The sequence below is a fragment of the Ylistrum balloti genome, unplaced genomic scaffold, assembly GCF_031769215.1.
Source record: "Ylistrum balloti isolate Yb309-2 unplaced genomic scaffold, AGI_CSIRO_Ybal_v1 Utg370882, whole genome shotgun sequence".
In the NCBI taxonomy this organism is placed as follows: Eukaryota; Metazoa; Mollusca; class Bivalvia; order Pectinida; family Pectinidae; genus Ylistrum; species Ylistrum balloti.
In genome coordinates, this window is record NW_026782502.1 from 274,373 (window position 1) to 296,571 (window position 22,199).

Genomic DNA, 22,199 nt, shown 5'->3' on the forward strand with positions numbered 1-22,199 from the left:
AGATGTTCTTTATTTAACAAAGTTCATTTGTACGAAAATAGTTGCACGTTTATTTACATTTTTAATCCAAGTCAAACATATTCGCAGAATAAATTGAACGCTGCTTATCTCTAATTGCAACAAATTAAAAAAAAATACTGAAGTATGATGACTCGACGGTGAAGTATCGATTTATTACTACTTACATGTAGTTCCACTAAAAGTGATCAGATCATTGTTGTTATACAAAAATGAATGTGATTTTCTCTAATAGTTTGAGGTTCAGTAAATGTAAATATTGCTTTCTATATCTTTATGTAATGGTCAAGTCAATATTTTCCAGTCATTGTTAGGTATACTTTTCATTGCATATAGGTCGTAAAATATTTGCTAAAGATATTTACCGATACAAATGAAACAATACAAAATACACTACCTACGCTGAAGCCCCTGTAAAGAGCTCATATTCAGAACCAACAATTGGAACAGGAATTTCCCAAACGGGCGAATGTGTTCATAACACCATTCACGACAGCAGTCGCACGACAGGAAATCGTGACAAATGCCTTGCACTATAACCATTTTTTTTCTAGCCCCTCCGATATTTCAGGAATAGGAATAGTGTGAGCAAGTGCACAAATGTTTGTTCATCTAATTTACTATTCATAAGGTCATTTACAAGATTGAAATCAGTCCGGTCATCGTACATTGAACACAAAATTTATAAGAGGGCGAAGTTTTACTTCCCGCTTGCATATCTTATTATCTTTACGCCATCAAAGTGTAATCCTTGCTACTAACTTTATCAAACCAACATTGTAAATCTTTCATCACAGGACTTCTTATAAGATAACTAATATACTTAAGTTATTTTACAACAATTGCGAAACAAGTTTTCCCGACTTACATTAATCACTTTTGTTGGCCCGGATGTAAGCGCGAGAGGGAGAAAACCAGGGTATCTGGGGGAAAACCCAAATAGTCGGGCAGTTGACCTCATACGTTTTCACGTCCATTCTGAGAATTGAACCTCGGACGGCTAGGTGAAAGGCGCTACCACGGCGCCACCCGATATATTTGATATTGTTCATTGAATATTTCTGAACAAAGATTTACGAAAAGGGCATTTGATTTGAAGGCATAATACTCTTTTTGAGAATCTTTTAAAAGGGTCTTGTTCCATTAACGATTGTATGTGTCTTTGTGCATCACAAAATAGATTTTTCGTCGCAGAGTCCATGTTTTCTTCGATATTCTTCCTAATGTCAGAGGTTATATTGATCTGAAAAACAATGTATTGATATGCATGAAAGCAATTCGAAACTGAGTTAGTTAATTTCTAAAAAAAGCAGCATTAAGAGGAATGACAATCGTTGTAATGTGATGTTTTAAAACTAAAGCGTGTACCTTCTTGATAAAACATTATTAGTTACTTCATATTGATACATACAATTCAATGACATCTGGAAAATGATAAAAGTTCGCAAATTTAAAATTCAAGTGATTTTTTTGGTAAACACTTGCCTTGTCAGAATAACTGTTAGATAATTTTAGTCTTCTTCCTTTTTTGAAAAATAGTAACTTTGCTGGTGCCTTTAAATCTCATTTTTACCTGTTCTCATTTTTCTGAAATTTTCACTATATACACTTCAAATAATGCGCCAAGTAATTTAATAAAAATATTTGATTTAAAACTTTCAAGAATACTTTTCTCATCCGAGAAACTGTTAAAGTTCGAGATATTTATTTTTTATTAGTTAACAATATATATATATATATATATATATTGACATGGAGACTTGTAGCATAATCTACTTACTAAAGTATTCAAACCTGACATCTCATGTCTATGTTAACCATTGTTGTGAGTTTTTTGGGGGAAACACGTACCTTTGTCGAACCCATATGAAATTGATTGAACTTGACTTGAAATACTAATCTTTTGGCTTTGCAACGACACCTTTACCAGTTCTCAATTTTCTTGAAATTTTCACTAAATTATCTTGACATAATATATATATATTGGTGTACTCAAACTTGAAGTACATGCTTCTGATCTTTGAAAGATGTCGTAGCTGAAAAAATGTCAAAAAAAAAAAAAAAAAAAACTTTTTCAATTTTGAACCGATATGATTTTTGTTTCAAATTTTGCAATATTCTACTATATATTACTACCATATTGTCAAACTGATCATTGTTAATCAAATAGTGTATAATTTGGTAATGTGCGCTGTGGTTTTAATAGTTTTTCAGAAGCTAAACTGAACCCTGTCATACTCCTATGGTTACGAAACTTAATTGGTCTAGCACAGGCCTAATGGACCTTTTGATTTTTAATTTTTTTTATGAGTAGTCACTCCAGGTGCTACCAATACCGCCCACTTTTATTTAATTTGGTGCGTGGGCAAAATTCCATTGTTCCTGAAAGAGATCATTTCAATGTGCAGCTATGCATTTATTACATTACCCTTAATAAGCCCATCAGATAGTTGATTCCATTATTATTCTAGTAATGATTACGTCATAACTGTAGCCAAAGAAACACCGACGGTATCACTCTATAATGTCTGATCAACTAAAAGCATTGTCATGAGTGTCCCACTTTTTTATATGAATAAGATTGAAGGTGATTTTGTTAAGGGTACCATGATTATGAACGTACCTACCACAAAGGTGCCTAGAGTAGAAAATTGAAAAACGTCTTAGTTTTGAGTTAAGAATAGCAACAAATGTCCTTTGGAAAATGACAACTTATTTACCCATTGTACGAAAATCTGATTGAATTTACTGTAATTCCAAATGCCATCTAGGTAACAGATGACGTATTAGCAATACACACAGTCATTTATTACTTACATTTTCATTTCAGATATTATTTAAGAATACAAAGTTATAAATGTAAGAAGAGGGAACGGAAATGGCCATTATTTATGATTATAGTGAGATCCAGTCGACATGCATGTATCCATTCACGGTTCAAGTCTGCACGTAAAATACTTGCCTTTTTTGAACTCCCCGACGTCACGTACGTCGAATAAATCAATTGTGCAGCATGTTGAATCTCTCCTTCGTTCAACTTTGAAAATTCCACGCATGCTTTCCAGAATTCGAGGTTCTCCTCGCTATATTCCATAATAAGAAATTCCATAAATAATTCTAGTCCATCAGATATTGATAAAAAAAACGATAAAACTCCGCATACTGATTGTAATTTGAAACCAAATGGCTTTGCTGGTCGATGAGTTAATTACAGATTTGCCCCATTGTAAAGACTTGCTTTAAGAGTACAGCGATACAATGACTACATGTAACTGTCTTAGCTCTATTTGATAGGGACTACCACGTCGACAGCATAATAACAAGTCCAAATTACTATAAATTTATGTGTAAGGAACTTAAAATTATGAAGTGTTACCAGACAACATGACATTCCAAAGAAGGTTTAGTTGCACATTATCAATGGTAATATTTTAACAAAGTTACTTACATTCATCCTTCAGAAAATCTTTGAATATTTTGCCGTTTTCAAGAAAGTCATGTGAATGATATTTCTCACATGCTTTGGACGAAAAGATACACTCTATTCCAAATCTGAATATAGACAATCGGTAAATGTCAGTATAAACTTTATTCTCTTACAACAATTGCGAAACAAGCTATCAGCTTATATCAATCACTCCTGTTGGCCCGGGTGTGAGTGCACCAGAGGTCTTGCTGTAGGAGGAAAACAAAGTACCCGGGCAAGCCAGCTAACCATCATTCTATAGATCTGGAAGTCGACAGAAAATAAATACCCAACTCAGAATTCTGTTTAATATCGAGGATATGATAAAGTATAAAAATTAAAAATCGATTTGATGAAAAACCCAAAAGAACGAAAATTATAATTGATTTCACGACATTCATAGAAAGTCATCACTTGTTTATGATTACGAATCCCGGAACGGACACAGTGCTGTATCTTTGAACAAGATAACTACTTTAAGCCGCTTGACGAATAGGATGTGCGCGGTTGGGTAGTGCTAGATATTTTGTGTAAAAATAGCTATTGGCGAAAGAATGAAAAGTCTGGCTGCTTATGACTAATAGCAAGATCCCAATTTCTACAGATGCTTAGTTATAAACCGCTTTGAGTCAGTCAACAGAATGATAATTCAAAATCATGTTCAATATAATTTTGCGCAAAATATGAACAAAAGAAAATCTGCACATAGACTTTTGAAAAAGTAGAAGAATAGTATCAAATGCTCTGGAAGTGTAAGCGTCTTCTGCAACTTCGACGACATCCGCCATGTAAATTCATGTAAGTAGTATCACGTTACCAAACGAGAACAAAATATAAACAACGGAACCAGCAGGCAAATTAACGAGCATCAAAAAGTCTAGCTTCATATTGTATAGAGAACTAATTTTTTTTAAAGAAGATAGCCATGACGAAATTTGTATTAAAATAACCTAGAAGCATCATTACCACTTTTTATCATCATTCAAACATTCGGTAAGATAATAAAATCTTGTATATGAAGCCAAAAAATAGAAATCTTCGCGATCAGTGATTGTTCATCAGTATAATTTCCATTTATGTTCTACCTTTGTACAACGACGTTTGTACTATCGTTTCAAAAGCATAAAACTGCTTTGTTTTAAAAACATTAATCAAATTATTAATGTCCTACTTACATCCAGAATCCGGAGAGAACACTGTATCGATATGTAATCGTAAGAAAAGTAACATCTAAGTAATTTCTTTTCGTATTATTATTTTTCAACATCAATTTAGTGATCAACATTGTAAATGAATTCTTGAAAATTGAACATAACCAGACACTTTTCAGCAATGAAACTAAAATTTTTTAACTCATGTATTGGAATTGTTATTGTAGCACCAAATAAAGTAATGTGACATTGTCATGTGTGCTTTTGTCATCGTTTCTATTAAAATATCCATGATTTATTATTATTATCAAGTTCGCCTTGAAATCAAATTTTCCCTAGTGCAATTTGAAATTAAATCGAAAAATATCAACAGAATCTTAATTTAAGCTCAAATTCGATGAAACATATAAAAATAAGACCCCTAAACATAAGACCGAGTGTTCTGGTAGAGTCTTCATGTTAATGAATGAAACCCACCATGTAATTTACGGTTAATTTAAGTATGTAGTGTCAAGTTTCAAAATAGGAACAATATGAACCAGGTATAATAACGAACCTCAAGCTGGTCCACGGTTCAGAATTTACACATGTACGTGAGCCTGTTTATCGATATTTGTTTTCATTCTGGGGCTATTGCACCTCCCCTTCTACATTTAGACTTTTCTTTCGATCATCTTGGACATTCGTCAGTCGCACGCTAAGCTTTAAACATTAAGCCCTTATGCATTACTGACTAGACCTAAAAGGAAGAAATAGCAGTAAGGTGCAGTGTAATTCATTGGCGCTACTGTACCTAAATTTAAGCTTCTGTTAAAAGTACTATGTTTTACTAAAGTGTATTACATGATAACAAATCTTATCATAACCAAAAAGTTAATTAATATTTCCTACTATTTACAAAAAATAAGATAAGTAACCTTTTACGAATGCCCTTCCTCCACAGTCGATGCAAGCAATGATTTTCTAATTGTTCCGTATGTCTTACATTAGGTACGGCGCATAGTTGTGGTATAAATGTAAACATGTAAGAAAGTTCTTTTAAAGAGGTCAATACTTAATTAACACCTGACAAAGATCGTTAAATGATTGGTTGGAGTGAACTTAACAGATTCTATGCTAGCATCCCCGACTAACCATTTATGTGCTTAAAACTTTTGCATAACTGCAATAGGATCCACGCCAATAAGTAGGCTAATAAGCGCCTGGGATTCCGAGAGCCACTACCTAAATGGAGATTTTGTGAAAAATTGTGCCCTTAGAATGTATTACTGGTGAAAAATTGTTGTTTTCATGAAATACATAGCTGTTAAACATTTCAATATCGTAGTGTCGATATTTCCCTAAGTGAATTGTAATTTTTTTTCTCGTAAACTTCCGGTTGCTGACATCTGAAAGATCATATAACCTACTAGATAATGTTTTTTGAATATTTCACAGGTGTTCTTCTATTCATCTAGACAGCTGTTACTGATGTTGAACTTCAAATATTAATGCAAGCAGCTTAAATGGAAAGTAATAGCAGCATGTGATATATTTATATATCAGAACGTATTCAGATGACCAATTTTCTCACTGATTTCTTGTTGTAACGATGCTTATAAATACTTAAACTGATAGTTATATTTGAAAATTATGGGGAATTTCATGGTCAATATAGTGATCTCATTGGGAAATATTCCATTTCTTTTTATGATATGGAGCTGGGCGTGTTTGAGGTTTGTTAGTTTGCCTGTTGGTTCCGTCGTTGTATACGTCGTTCTCATTTGAGAACGTGACATCATTTATTTGCATTAACTGATGTCGTCGATGAAGGAGAAGACGCTTACTCTTTCTGAACACCTTCCGAGTTTTTGTAAATCTTTCTTTTGTTCATATTTCGTCATAGTTTTATGGAATTTGAGTTTGGATTATTAGCATTATGCTGACATGTTGTTATTTTCTTGATGTTTTGTATAAAAATATCAAATTTCACCCTCAACATGTTGGCATACAGAATGTAAGGTAAGGCTTTGGAAAACAATCAGGTAAGTGTAAATATCAAACAATAAGTTTTCTTCTTGTAGGTGCTTATATTATATATGCTACAAAGGCCAATTTATCGAATTCAATGACCAGCATTCGGAGAAAAAAGCGTCATTTATTCAAGCTGAGTTAACCTTCACCATGAGATGGCAACAGCCTTTATCAAATTGTATCATTTGTCAACAACGCATTACCAAAAAATGATTATATCACGCTCAGTATGTTTATCCTTAAGAGTTCACAAAGCACAGCATTTACAGATTTCTTTTCGGCGCAATTCCTAGCACATCTATTAGTACGAAGTCTTGAGACTGTTAACACGAGATTTATTGGTAATGCTGGGAACGCGCGCTTTTGCATGCATGCGATATCGTCCGATACTGTGCCGTCCACTTTTCGGTTTAAATGTTTATAGTTTGTGACTTTGTTTGTGATATGTCTTTTTCTTAGGTACCCGATTCGTTTGACAACACCTAATCCACTTGCGAATTTTACGGCCAGTCAGAATGTCCCAAAGTATAGAACTAGGGAATCCCCCTTCACTGATTCCAGTTGTCGAGGATCTTTTAAGTTTCACACGCAGAATGTGATTTCGTAAATACTTTATTATAAGACTTGCACTCACCATCTGTAGTCAGACTTACACAACCTGCGTTCCGACCAGTGACCTAGGCTTCACTTGACACATAAAGGTACCTGTGTGGTTTTAACTGATGGCAACTTCAATAGTGACAAGTGGTAAAGTTCGACAAAATGGCTATTCCGAAATACATATCGGTCAGATGTCTAGACGACATAATACTACTTTTCTATGTTAATTGCCTAAGCGATTGATTTCAGTATTCAATTAGACGATGTGACCATACGGCGACTTGTACATGGTTTATTTACGAAAATATATGCTTTTTAAATCCAATAGATATGTTCGCTGTCTGTCAAGGCCGCTATTTCGTTTCAAAATTCTGCATCATGCACTGAAGCATATCCGCGTTTGAAGGAGTCAGTATCGTGAAATTTCTAAATGACTCGGAAGTTACTCCACACGTTTATCGCCTACTTTTTCCTTACGATGCAAGGTATTACCGGAATATTTATGGGTTGGCTATGATGGCATAGTTAGGAGCAAATCGTCAATAAATCAGTCGGAACTTGTTTACTTATATTTCCTCTAGTCTGATACCAAATCACTTACGGCACCAAAATCCCAGTGCAAAGTTTTTATGCTGTACCATCATTGTCAGCGGTCCTTTGGTCAACGGTAGGATATTTTAAGAATCATTATTTGTTAGGCACAGCTGCTGCGTTTTAGATACACAAATATGTAAATAATCATTAACAGTTAACTTGTAACAAGAAGAAGCGGGGTGAAAACAAAAAGCCCACTACTTCGTTTGGAGACTATCACACTTACCTGCATAATATAAATGAATATTCATTTCTTCATGGTTGAAAATGTTGAATAAGAGGATTTATTGTAGGATAAGGAAACAGCGTTTGTTGATAATTTTACAGAATAGTAGTTCCTGTGTATAAGTTTGGTGGTCAGGTGGTGCTGTAGTAACACAATAACTTTATACCTAAATGCTGATGTAATATACTGCCTTTGATTAGACACAAGTCTAACGCACTTGCCTTTCACCCACACCAGCTGGTAATTATAACGCTCTCTCCGTTCACCTTCACATTTGGAATTTGATTCTTTGGGCAAACCTGAAAGGGTTATCTACCTAAACACCTGAGCTGTCCCTGGGTAATCCAGTTTCCTCCCACGGTAAGATCCTATGTCCTTCCATCCGTGCCAACAACACTGAATAAAGTAAGTTGTCACCGTTGTTGTAAAATAAAAGAAAACGTTTGTATATTCACATTTCAAGAACAACAGATATTTAATTGGTCTTACTTCAAGTGATGAATAAAAACACTTTACCTTGTGGCCATGTAATTTTATAGGTACACGAAACAACACGGACGACATCACACATCTGATAAATAGTTATAACAGAACAATGTCATGTATATAAAATACTTTATTGAGCCCATGTAAATACTGCTTTAGTAAGCATAATGGCACAATTTAAAAGTCTGCTTTCCTTTTCTTCCAAAATAGCCTGTCCCGTAAAACACAATATTAATTATGCTTCATCAAATTTGAAAAAAAAACCCATTTCAACTAGAAACTTCACTCTTCTTTTGCTTCATACAAATCCAGTAATCTAGTTCTTTTGAATATTGAATAAGTTAACGTACAGTTTGATTAATTACCTACACTTTTCTAAGTTATGCCTGATAATTGTAGCTGTGCTAGAATCTGAAATAGGTATTGAGATATAAGTATCACTGACACATAAAATTAAAACATTTAAATTGGGGTTGGAGTTGTACTGTTTTATGAAGGGAATACTGAAGATGGGGCAGTGATATTTTATCTTAATATGGATAGCACAAATCTATGTTTATGCATGTGTAACTAGCAACTGATGGAGGCTGTCTATCAAAAAAAAAAAAAATGTTTAAGATTCATCTTACAACTATGAATCACACCAAATCCACCAGAGTTTAATATATCTTCTCTACCTTATTGGTAAATGATTCCATGCTCATATAATAGAATCTCTAGAATATGTCGGACATCCAAACCATTCATGCTTCAGACCAAATTGAGGCAGAATGTTGCTATTCCTACAGAAGAAGGATGTTAGTGTATTATGAATTAAAAATGCATTGGGAACAATTAATAATTATTATAAAACCACAATATAAAAACAAATTAAGCAAGGGGCTCGCATGGATAAACTCTCTCCCTCTCCAAGCATTCATTTTATCTTCATCTCTAATGAGGATCATCAGATTTTTATACACAAATATTTTCTTTAGAAAGGGTCAAGGTTAGACTTTCGTAGTATTTGAAGGTTAATCTTCTACATACAGACCTACATACTATATGTACAGGTGTTTTAATCCATTCATTGGTTTCTGTCCCTCTAAGTATCTTGTGATAACAAATACCTGGTTATTGTCACTGATCAAAATTTTTGTGAATCATTTTTAAAAAAATGATCGAATTTTAACAAATTAAAAAATTCATTATCTGAATTCAAAGGGCAGTGATTACACACATCTCATTATTTCATGGATTACATTTTTACAATCACCTTGATATACTTCAAAATAGCGAAATTATCATCGCTGCAAAAATAATGGTATAATCACGAAAAACATTCTTAATTTGCACAATCAAAATTAAACACATCATTATTTATTGGCAAATAAGTGCAATAATAAATATGTGCCCCCAATAATGGTTATTATACAAGCAACCTAGATTAACTACAGTCATCACTATCATATTCAGTGCAACAATAAGAGCATTGCTAAAGTATGTGTATATCTACAATATATCATTTCTTTATGCAACATCCTGCTTCCCTAGTCTGAAATACATGATTCATAACAGATTAGATTGGAAAACATAAAACTGTATCAGACAGTCTAGAATATCCACTTCGGTGTCCTCCAATAAGCCACAAGGTGCCATAACTTATAAATGCAATTCTCATTTACTTTTTATATTAATCATCATATTTCATTTATTTATTACGTATTCATTACTGTCATGCCATGCCATGAGACATGTATTCATTAAACAACCGATGTAAATAGGGTAAATATTCATGCAAAATGTCTCCGTTCATAAAAACACTGCCAATTCGAACCATGAGATAAGTTGAATATTTCATTTGGACCTGTCGACTTCAACTTTTCTGTGTTTTACGCTTTACACAAATCTTCATATCAATATTTCAGAAAATCATAGTCTGTTTATAATTTGTACAATAATTCACATACATGTACTTTCCAGAGACAATTATCTACTACAATGTATTCACACATTAAAACATCCACTTAAAAAGCACTATGTTCCAAACATTGATAACAAAATTTACATCCATTTCAGTAATCATTACTCATCTGCAATTTTCTCTGTCAAAATTTTCAAAGGAATTAACCGATCTTGATTTTCACCAATCCATCCAGATGCTGTTTTTGTCTCATTGACAGCTGCCCATTCAGACTGATAAAACGTTGCTGTTTTTCTATATGTTTAAGTTCTGTTTGAGTTGTGACAGATACCAGGTCAGAGCTGTACAAGTCTTGTTCACCAAGAGGTTTGGCATCTTTATCCTCATAGTGGTATAACAGAATCACATCAGCTGTAAACAGAAATTATTAAGCTGAATAGAAGTGAGGATGAAATCACAAAGACCATATTACTTTAACAGTAGATTAAGAAGCATCAAATTGGATATCTTAATTCTACAACATCTATGATAAATTTTACTTTGAGTCATTATGAAATAGTTTCGTAATATATAAAAGTGTTGGTCTTATGATATATTGTCCTCATCAACATGGTCATCAGTTTCTTATAAATAATCAGCTGTTTATTACATTTTGTTTTGTTTTTATAAGCTTGTATTTTGTGAAATATAATAGAATCCCATAATATTATGAATATAAATAAACTTTGATAATGACCCATCATGTAATAAACTATTTGTAATTAACTTCAATAACTGACAAAACCCTAAATGGTTGCTAAGTTGCAATTTCCCTATATATTCCAATAAAAAAGACCAACCAGGGAACAAGAGGACATATACTGAACATTTTTATACACTGTATAAATAACAATAACAAGAATTGTTAAAGAAAAAAAGACAGACCGTGGCTGAAAGGTCCATATGTATATAGAAAAGTTAGCCTAAAATGTTGGAGGTCTGGATGCTAATGGGCCATCTAGGGAACAACGTTTAAATCTCATCTTTACTTCATCCCATTAAGACAAATGATCAATCTCTTCTAAAACATTAAAGGGTTAGGTAAAGAGATAAACAGGTGATTGAATCGGGATATGAGCAGAGATTTAATAGTACTAATTCTACCAATAGGTATATCTCCTTTTCCATATCTTTACAAGGGATTTTACTTTGGTGAGTTTTTTATCAAATTTTAACATTGTGATTTCATGCAGATTCACGCTAAATTCTACTCCTGATAATACAAATCTTTCTCTGCCCCATTGTAAATTGAGTTCAGGTAAAAAACTATCTGTCCTGTTTTAGAAGAAATATTCATTCTTATTTTCTGATATTTGGTGGAAACTTTTCCAAAGCTTTTCAAATACAATTTATGTTTAAGATTAACTTTTTTTTTCAAAATATATCCATTATGCCAAACTGACAGATTTCATCTCAAAAATATTTCTTACCATACAAAGGGAGATAACCTTTGAACATGTTTTACCATGTAGTTATTATATAATGAGAGTTTAATCATGTATCCAGAGACAAGGGGAGGTAATATTTGTATAAAATGAGAGATCAGCTTGAAAGGGGAGATAATTTATAAAAATCTATAGATAATTCACGTATCACGTATAATGTGAAGAAACTGAGTGATGATACATATATCAGATAGCAAGAAAAGACCTTTTTGTTTACATAGATAGATTAAGATTAATTGCACATGAAAAATTATTTCCCTAAGTGTACAAAGGGAGATAATTCAAGAAATACAAACGACAGTATTTTGATTTTGCAATGACATGTCAAACGAATTGCTAGTCTTTAACACATACCATTCATCCTCCACAAAGCCAGTACTGTTTTCCTCTTCAACTCGCCAACTTCTCGTTCTGGATTCTCAAGGATGATGTTGCGAGAATTGTAGTCAACATGAACCAAAACAACCTTCAACAATATAATCATTGTTTCATTATATAACAGCTTGAATATACATTGTATTACAATATTGTATGACAATGAGTATATGATGGTGTTATTACACTGTATAACACCCTGAGTATATGATGGTGTTATTACACTGTATAACAGACTGGGTATATGATGGTGTTATTACATTGTATAACAGACTGAGTATATGATGGTGTATAACAGACTGAGTATATCAAGTTGTTATTACACTGTATAACACACTGAGTATATGATGGTGTTATTACACTGTATAACACCCTGAGTATATGATGGTGTTATTACATTGTATAACAGACTGAGTACATGATGGTGTTATTACACTGTATAACAGACTGAGTATATGATGGTGTATAACAGACTGAGTACATCAAGTTGTTATTACACTGTATAACACACTGAGTATATGATGGTGTATAACAGACTGAGTACATCAAGTTGTTATTACACTGTATAACACACTGAGTATATGATGGTGTTATTACACTGTATAACAGACTGGGTATATGATGGTGTTATTACACTGTATAACACCCTGAGTATATGATGGTGTTATTACACTGTATAACACCCTGAGTATATGATGGTGTTATTACACTGTATAACAGACTGAGTATATGATGGTGTTATTACACTGTATAACACCCTGAGTATATGATGGTGTTATTACACTGTATAACAGACTGAGTATATGATGGTGTTATTACACTGTATAACAGACTGAGTATATAATGGTGTTATTACACTGTATAACAGACTGAGTATATGATGGTATTATTACACTGTATAACAGACTGGGTATATGATGGTGTTATTACACTGTATAACAGACTGAGTATATGATGGTGTTATTACACTGTATAACACCCTGAGTATATGATGGTGTTATTACACTGTATAACAGACTGAGTATATAATGGTGTTATTACACTGTATAACAGACTGGGTATATGATGGTGTTATTACACTGTATAACACCCTGAGTATATGATGGTGTTATTACACTGTATAACAGACTGAGTATATGATGGTGTATAACAGACTGAGTATATCAAGTTGTTATTACACTGTATAACACACTGAGTATATGATGGTGTTATTACATTGTATAACAGACTGAGTATATGATGGTGTATAACAGACTGAGTATATCAAGTTGTTATTACACTGTATAACACACTGAGTATATGATGGTGTTATTACATTGTATAACAGCTGAGTATATGATGATCTTATTACACTGTATAACAGACTGAGTATATGATGGTGTTATTACCCTGTATAACAGACTGAGTATATGATGGTGTATAACAGACTGAGTATATCAAGTTGTTACTACACTGTATAACACACTGAGTATATGATGGTGTTATTACATTGTATAACAGACTGAGTATATGATGATGTTATTACACTGTATAACAGACTGAGTATATGATGGTGTTACTACATTGTATAACACCCTGAGTATATGATGGTGTTATTACATTTTATAACAGCCTGAGTATAAGATGTTGTTATTACATTGTATAACAGACTGGGTATATGATGGTGTTATTACATTGTATAACAGACTGAGTACATGATGGTGTTATTACATTGTATAACAGCTGAGTATATGATGATCTTATTACACTGTATAACAGACTGAGTATATGATGGTGTTATTACATTGTATAACAGACTGAGTATATAATGGTGTTATTACACTGTATAACAGACTGAGTATATGATGGTGTTATTACATTGTATAACAGACTGAGTACATGATGGTGTTATTACACTGTATAACAGACTGAGTATATGATGGTGTATAACAGACTGAGTACATCAAGTTGTTATTACACTGTATAACACACTGAGTATATGATGGTGTTATTACATTGTATAACAGACTGAGTATATGATGGTGTTATTACACTGTATAACAGACTGAGTATATGACGGTGTTATTACATTATATAACAGCCTGAGTATAAGATGTTGTTATTACATTGTATAACAGCTGAGTATATGATGATCTTATTACACTGTATAACAGACTGAGTTTATGATGGTGTTATTACATTGTATAACAGACTGAGTACATGATGGTGTTATTACACTGTATAACAGACTGAGTATATGATGGTGTATAACAGACTGAGTATATCAAGTTGTTATTACACTGTATAACACACTGAGTATATGATGGTGTTATTACATTGTATAACAGACTGAGTATATGATGGTGTTATTACACTGTATAACAGACTGAGTATATGACGGTGTTATTACATTATATAACAGACTGAGTATATGATGGTGTTATTACATTATATAACAGACTGAGTATATGATCTTTTCTCAATTTCTTCAGCATTTACCTTTGATGGTGGGACATTCAAGATGTCTTCCTCTCTGTCAATCACACATTCAGTAACCTTGACCGTTTTGTCTAGGAATGTCCTTGACACTGTCATATGTTTTTTGTGTGCAGGGTCACCATTGAAGCTCAGGATACACACTGAGTTCTCGGTTGATGTTTTGGAGATTCTATCCATTACTGAATGAGGCTGTTGTGTGGATACATTGCTGTTAGCATACTGCCTGCTTTCTGATGTCAACTTCAAAGAAAGAAAAAAAACACCTAAGATAACTTACATCATTACTTTTTCAAGATGAAATTCATGTAATTTTTTATTCTTTGCCCTATGTCTACTAATAAGCCCATAAACATTCTCAGGTTTCTTTCCACAGTAAGACCCAATACAGACTTCCATGTCAACCGATTCAAAATCAAAATCATCATCATCATCATCATCATTGTCATCATCATCATCATCATCATCATCATCATCATCATCATCATCATCATCATCATCATCATCGACATTGTCATTGTCATCATCATCATTAGACATCAATCATCATAATCATCGTCATCATCATCATTAGACATCAATCATCGTCATCATCATCATCATCATCATCATCATCATCATCATCATCATCATCATCATCATCATCATCATCATCGTCATCACCATCATCATCAGACATTAATCATCGTCATCATCATCATCATCATCATCATCATCATCATCATCATCATCATCAGACATTCATCATCATCAGACATTAATCATCATCATCATCAGACATTCATCATCATCAGACATTAATCATCATCATCATATCATCATCATCGTCATCATCATCTCAAACATCATCTCAAACATCATCTCCATAATCATCATCATCAGTCATCAATCATCATCATCATTAATTGGTATGTAATTATGCTATATATATATTGTATGGGGAGATGAATTTTTACAGCTGAGACATGATTATGATACTGAAGAAAATTACTGTTTACTCAATATTTCTCAATAAATTCACCTAAGTAAAATGTGTCAGTAGTCTTCCATCAAATCATTAATGTTAGTTATGTTACTTTCATACAATTATTTAAAGAAAAGTGTTTTTCCTTCAACAACAATTTTACCGTCATGGCAAATTAAAACTATGTTCATGTTCTCATGAAATATTTTATTATTGTATTTTGACTGCGTTTTATATCAAACATTCAAAATATCAAAACTTATATTTACATTTGTTGATTCAAATCTTTATATATTCATCCCCATTAACTCCAAGAACATCAATATTTTCAGTATATGATTTTAGTATAGGTTGTCATTTCTCTGCATTTTGGTAAAGTCTCCTGATCCAGGTGAGTTTTAATTCCCGTATAAAAACAGTGATGGTGATCAGTTTTAATCTACCGCTGGCATGATTTTTATTGATTTCCTCCCTTTTTGATCTTATGTGGCTTCTCGTTCAAAAAATGGTCATAGAGAAGAGAGTTTAGCTTTTTTGAGACACTTTTCATCAGGGTTAGGTAAAGAGATAAACAGGTGATATGAGAAGAGATTTAATAATACTAATTCTACCAATAGGTATATCTCCTTTTCCATATCTTTACAAGGGATTTTACTTTGGTGAGTTTTTTATCAAATTTTAACATTGTGATTTCATGCAGATTCATGCTAAATTCTACTCCTGATAATACAAATCTTTCTCTGCCCCATTGTAAATTGAATTCAGGTAAAAAACTATCTGCCCTGCAGTTTTTGCTCCAAATCCATACCACTTTTATACCACTTTTATACCACATTTTATCAACATTTATCTTTAAACCAGACACTTTGGCAAATTCTTTAAGATAAGGTATTGATTCTTTAATTGACAGGTTGCTTAGCTGATCTATAATCATTAAGGTTATCAGACAGGTGTTATGAACAGATGTGGTATCAGTGTTATTATAAAGATTTTTATGAAATAAACAAACTTTCTGTAAAATATCTTCCTGTTTAATGATAACTTTATCATTATCATTTTGTAGCTTAGGGATTATTTTAGAAACATAATTTCTATTTTCTAGATTTAAAAAAATACTTGGAAGGTTTTTCCCCCTCTTCAACCACTGAGCTGTTTTGACGTTATAACACTTATATTTGTCTGATGCTCTCTAATTTCTTCTAATTCAGATTTTCTCCTATCTTACTCTTCTAAATCAATGATATCAGATGCTTCCAGAGATTGCATTGTATTTTGTAAGATATTTTCCTCAATGTTTTGCTCTTTTTTCTTAAATGATGCCTTTGAAATTGACTTACCTCTGATTTCCATAAGTAATGTCTCTAACAATATATGTTTAATAATAGAAAATTGTAATTGAGAGTTTGAAATATCATCAATATTTTTCAAATTATAAAGAGGAACACATTTTTTGTTTTCAAATGCAGTAATACATGAATTAACAGAATGAATATATCCTAAGTCATGAAGAAGTGAATTGCTTAACTTCCCTCTGCCTTTTTAAAATTATGTGAAGTAAGCACTAATTTAGGAAAGGAATGATCTGTTCTGTAACCAGGTTCAATATTCGTACAACTAACACTAGATAAGAGATTCTTTGACACAAGGAAACAATCAAAATGTGCCTGTTTAATAGGATTATTTTTTCTCCAGGTATATCTCCTTAGAGTATCATGTTGTTCTTTAAAGACAACTACAAGTGCAAAGTTCTCGCTAATTTCTGATACCTTATCTCTAGCCTTTGCTGTGGGTTGTTTATATTTTTATAACTGTTATCGTAGTCCAGTGCAGCTGTTAAAACAAGATTAAAATTACCACAGATTATAATGTAAGCGTTGTTGAGTACATCAGTTATGTAAGAAATATTCGAGTAAAATTCAGGACAATCTTGGTTTGGACCATAAATATTAACAAGAGTGATATGTTCTGTTTCTCTATCTAAAGCTAATTACCTGTAATTCATTCATTACTTGTTCAGAAGAATAGAAACCCTGTGAGAATTTCCACAAAAAGATGAAAAAAAATTCAAAGCCCCACTCATTTCTAATTAATTCTTCATTATCATGATGTATAGCCTGTAAACAGTATATATTCTGATAAGTTTCAGATAAAAACGAAATGACGTCCTTACATTTTTCCCTATTTGACAGCTCCTGTACATTAGCTGAAGTGATTCACTATCCACCCACATGTAATTGTAATCTATTAAGTTCTACTCCCTGTGACCCAGAAGACAAAAATATATAGTGAAAGATATCAACACATATAGCAAAACACATGACGATAGATGTATACCTGTTAGTAAAGCTAGAGATGGGAAAGTATAGGCAAGTAAGTAAAGAACAACATAGAAGACGTATAACTGGTTCAAAATGTCTCGGGGTACTCTCTATCAAGTGAAAACAAACTTACAAGTTCCAAGATGACCACCTGTCGGCCATTATTATTTTCTGATCACAGCCAAAAACAAACGAGCACAACTAGGGACCCAGCGAAACCTAAATATAAAATTTGACAGAAATCCATCCTCTACTTGTTAAGAAATAATGAAAATAGTTATAACACACTTGCAAAGTCAAAATCAAAGATGGCAACCCGTCAACCATTCTGTTTTTCTAATCAGTCCCAAAATGAGATGTGCACAACTAGGGACCAGGGGAACAATGTACGTATTTGAGAGAGATCTATCAAGTAGTTCTCATTAAATGGTGATAACAAACTTCATTGAAAAACTCAAAGATGGCAACCTGTCAACCTTTTTGTTTTTTATATCAGTCCCAAAATCAACCTGGCACATGTTAATTAACATCATATTATCACCCTCACCTAGAAGTACACCACCATTTTCACCAGGACCTAAATATTTTATAGCAATCAATAAAGTATATTTTATACTCTTCAGTATAAATATACTTTTTACCGTTCAGTATAAACATACTTTATACCGTTCAGTATAAACATACTTTATACCGTTCAGGATAAACATACTTTATACCGTTCAGTATAAACATACTTTATACCGTTCAGGATAAACATACTTTATACCGTTCAGTATAAACATACTTTATACCGTTCAGTATAAACATACTTTATACCGTTCAGTATAAATATACTTTATACCGTTCAGTATAAACATACTTTATACCGTTCAGTATAAACATACTTTATACCGTTCAGTATAGATATATATTGTATATATCTATATCAGAAAATGTATGATTTTTATATAAAACTAACTTGCAGCAAAATAAGAAACACAGTCACCTCTACTCCCTGCTCTTTAACCTTGTAATAACTTTGTTGAAGAATTCGTGATATATATATTTGTCAAGCTCTTTTGCTCCTAAAGTGGTCAAGAGTGACTATTGACCTTTAACCACGACTGCTGACCACAAAAAATTTATCAAATGTAGACATTGATAATTTTTCATTTTATTAAACTTACCAATACCTGGGGTTCTCTTCGCCCATCTCTAAGCAACGTTTTCAACCTCAACACATAAAGCACCAGGCAAATTTCACCTACAGCTAGCAAGATGCATAAATACTGCCAAGCCTCTGTTGATAAAAATGAAAACATATCATCTATACTTAACCAATCAAGTCGAAAACAATTAAAGCTGTATAAGTACAAATTCAATTAAATAACCGAAATCTATCAAAACTTAATCAATGGATCTATAAAGAAGAGATTTAAAAACATTTAATTACTTCACCTGGAAAAAGAAAAGGACAAAAAAAACGTAACAAAAACAACCCAGTCTCTGCTAAACACAAGTATTCCAAATTAATCAATTATATAGTTTCTATTGCTGTATCTGAGAGTAAAGAGTGTCATATATTTACACTGGTTGTTACTCAAGGAGGTTTTTTGTTGCTTTATGTCCTATGAACAGCCAGAGTCATTTAAGGACATGCCAGTTTTGGTGTTCGAGGAAAATTGGAAGGAAAAACCAACCACCTACTGCCATTACCGATAACTTCCCCATGTATATCTCGACCCACAACACAGAGGTGGAGGTCTAGAGATAAAGATGGTCAGAGCATTAACCACTAAGCCACAATGGCCCCCCCCCCCTTGCTCTGGGATTTAAAAGTTAAGTGACAGATATATTTACTACAAAGAAAGTTGATGGTGGTTTTACTCGGTATGATCTACATAAAAATGACAGAAATATGTTAAGTATATATCAGCATTACCATCAGATATCTGCTTGAGGACAGTCCTGTCCATATCCTTTTGTACTCTGTGTGTCTGTTCAGACTGGTGATACAGTTGATGTTTGAAGTCAGTCACATTTGAACCAATCTTTTTCACTGACAAACTGGTATTCTGAATTTGTTCAGCATGTTTTATAAGTGTTTGATTGAAAGCTGTAGCATCCTCTTGTAAATGTTTGACATATCCTTGCAGTGAACTGTAATTTATCTTAAGTTCCTGATACTGTGTCAGAAATTCTGTCAAATCACAAGCAGAATTAACTCTATATTGTTCCCTACACTCAGTATCTTCAGTGGAGCTCGTCGATGAAGTTTCAGAGGTTTTCATAACCATATTGTAAAAAGTATCTTTTGCTGGTGGCCACAAAATACTCCATGACACTATCAAAGCCAGCCTGAAAAAACAAAGAGAACTAAAAAGTATGTGTTTATGTAAATTATCTTCTTTTACTAAATTCTATAATAAGAAAAATCAAATGTAACTTTGTTATTCATTTCAGTGTTGAAAAGTACATAATTGTGCAAAACATTTTTTTAACCTGACAAAATACCACAATTAAAATATATCAATGCAACTAAAATTAATTACAAGAAGTTTAATAAATAAATGAAAATAAATGAACACGTACGTCACGCCTGTTTGCATTATGAGGCCGTATCTGTAGTTTCCGTTATTCCAAATGAATGCAAGAAATTCTAAGTAGACTTGTATGGCTGACCTCTGCTCCTCTTGTGTTTCTTTACATTCTACTTGACCTTTGGACTCTCGTTGACCTTTGAGTTCTGCTTGACCTTTGAACTCTCGTTGACCTTTGAGTTCTGCTTGACCTTTGAACTCTAGTTGACCTTTGAGTTCTGCTTGACCTTTGGACTCTAAGTGACCTTTGTGTTCTGCTTGACCTTTGAACTCTAGGCGACCTTTGTGTTCTGCTTGACCTTTGGACTCTAGTCGACCTTTGTGTTCTGCTTGACCTTTTAATTCTTCTTGACCTATGGGTTCTACTTGATGTTTCAACTCTAAATGTTGTTCGCTATCGTCTTTATCTGATATATGACCTTCATGAACTTGACCAATACTACTCATAATGAACTTGGTCTTTCACTTTCTCAACCACACCAGTTATCAGTAGCCTGCAGGATGTAGATCTTTGGGTAGCTTTTGGAAATCTACAAGAAACAAAAAAAAAATATACGATATTGAAAATACATGTGCAATCAGGTTTATACTAAACATAAGCAAGTACACAAATCTGGAAAGAAATCCCCAGCAGTATACATATATGCAAGGCACAAACCCGAACCAGTCAGCTATTGAGCATGTGGTATGTGGGGTTTTGAATTTTCCCCATCTATTGATAATTTTTTTATGAAACTTTTCATTTTTGCATAATAAGATTGTGTATATGTATAATCTTATTTAACCAGAATTCTTTTTCAATATATAGGTCCCTTCCCCGTTTAATGTAATCTATCCAAAGTGTATTGCAGTACCCTACTGTGACTGTAAAAGGCGTTAAAAATACCTGTCAGAGATTTCCCATAACTGTACATTGATATCTTCCTTGTTTTAAGGATGGACACATCTTGATAATGAGAAATTTGGTGTGTCCAAATTATATAATGATCCTGACAGACAACTGATACAATACAATCAGCCATTTAAACTGCACTAATCTCAGTGGGAAAACCTCTGTGTAACTGATGTTTACCCATTTGTTTACTGATAACCACAAAAATATCATTTGCTAATTACATATTATCAGTCATTCTGATAACTGGGCTGCATGCCATTCAAAAAATGTCAATTACAAATTTCAGTATATCCCCAGATGTTCATAAATCTCTAATATTTGTATAAAACATTGACATTATATCATATGGATAACACTCTCTCCTAAATGGCACATTATGACATCACAATGTAGGTTACTATTACATCACAATGTAGGTTACTAAGACTTCACAATGTAGGTTACTACGACATCACAATGTAGGTTACTAAGACATCACAATGTAGACTACTATGACATCACAATGTAGATTACTATGACATCACAATGTAGATTACTATGACATCACAATATAGGTTACTATGACATCACAATGTAGACTACTATGACATCACAATGTAGATTACTATGACATCACAATGTAGATTACTAAGACATCACAATGTAGGTTACT

At 32.9% G+C, this 22,199-nt stretch overlaps 1 protein-coding gene across 1 annotated transcript; it reads right to left on the reverse strand.

Moving 5' to 3' along the window:
* Positions 1 to 8,669: 8,669 nt before the first annotated feature.
* Positions 8,670 to 21,164, reverse strand: LOC132559248 (uncharacterized). The gene is made up of 6 exons (XM_060223866.1): positions 20,645 to 21,164; positions 19,995 to 20,410; positions 19,240 to 19,352; positions 14,795 to 15,034; positions 12,296 to 12,407; positions 8,670 to 10,868 (listed from the first exon to the last, which is right to left on the reverse strand). The coding sequence occupies exons 1-6, from the start codon at positions 21,097 to 21,099 to the stop codon at positions 10,660 to 10,662; spliced, it is 1,545 nt and encodes a 514-aa protein (XP_060079849.1). The 5' UTR covers positions 21,100 to 21,164; the 3' UTR covers positions 8,670 to 10,659.
* Between the last annotated feature and the right edge of the window lie 1,035 nt (positions 21,165 to 22,199).

Coding starts and splice junctions, on each gene's coding strand:
- LOC132559248 (XM_060223866.1), bottom strand. CDS start 21,099: ATGAGTAGTATTGGTCAAGTTCATGAAGGTCATATATCAGATAAAGAC. Junction 19,353..19,994: donor CCTCAAGCAGATATCTGATG/GTAATGCTGATA, acceptor TTTTATCAACAG/AGGCTTGGCAGTATTTATGC. Junction 15,035..19,239: donor GAAGAGAACCCCAGGTATTG/GTAAGTTTAATA, acceptor CTTTCTTTGAAG/TTGACATCAGAAAGCAGGCA.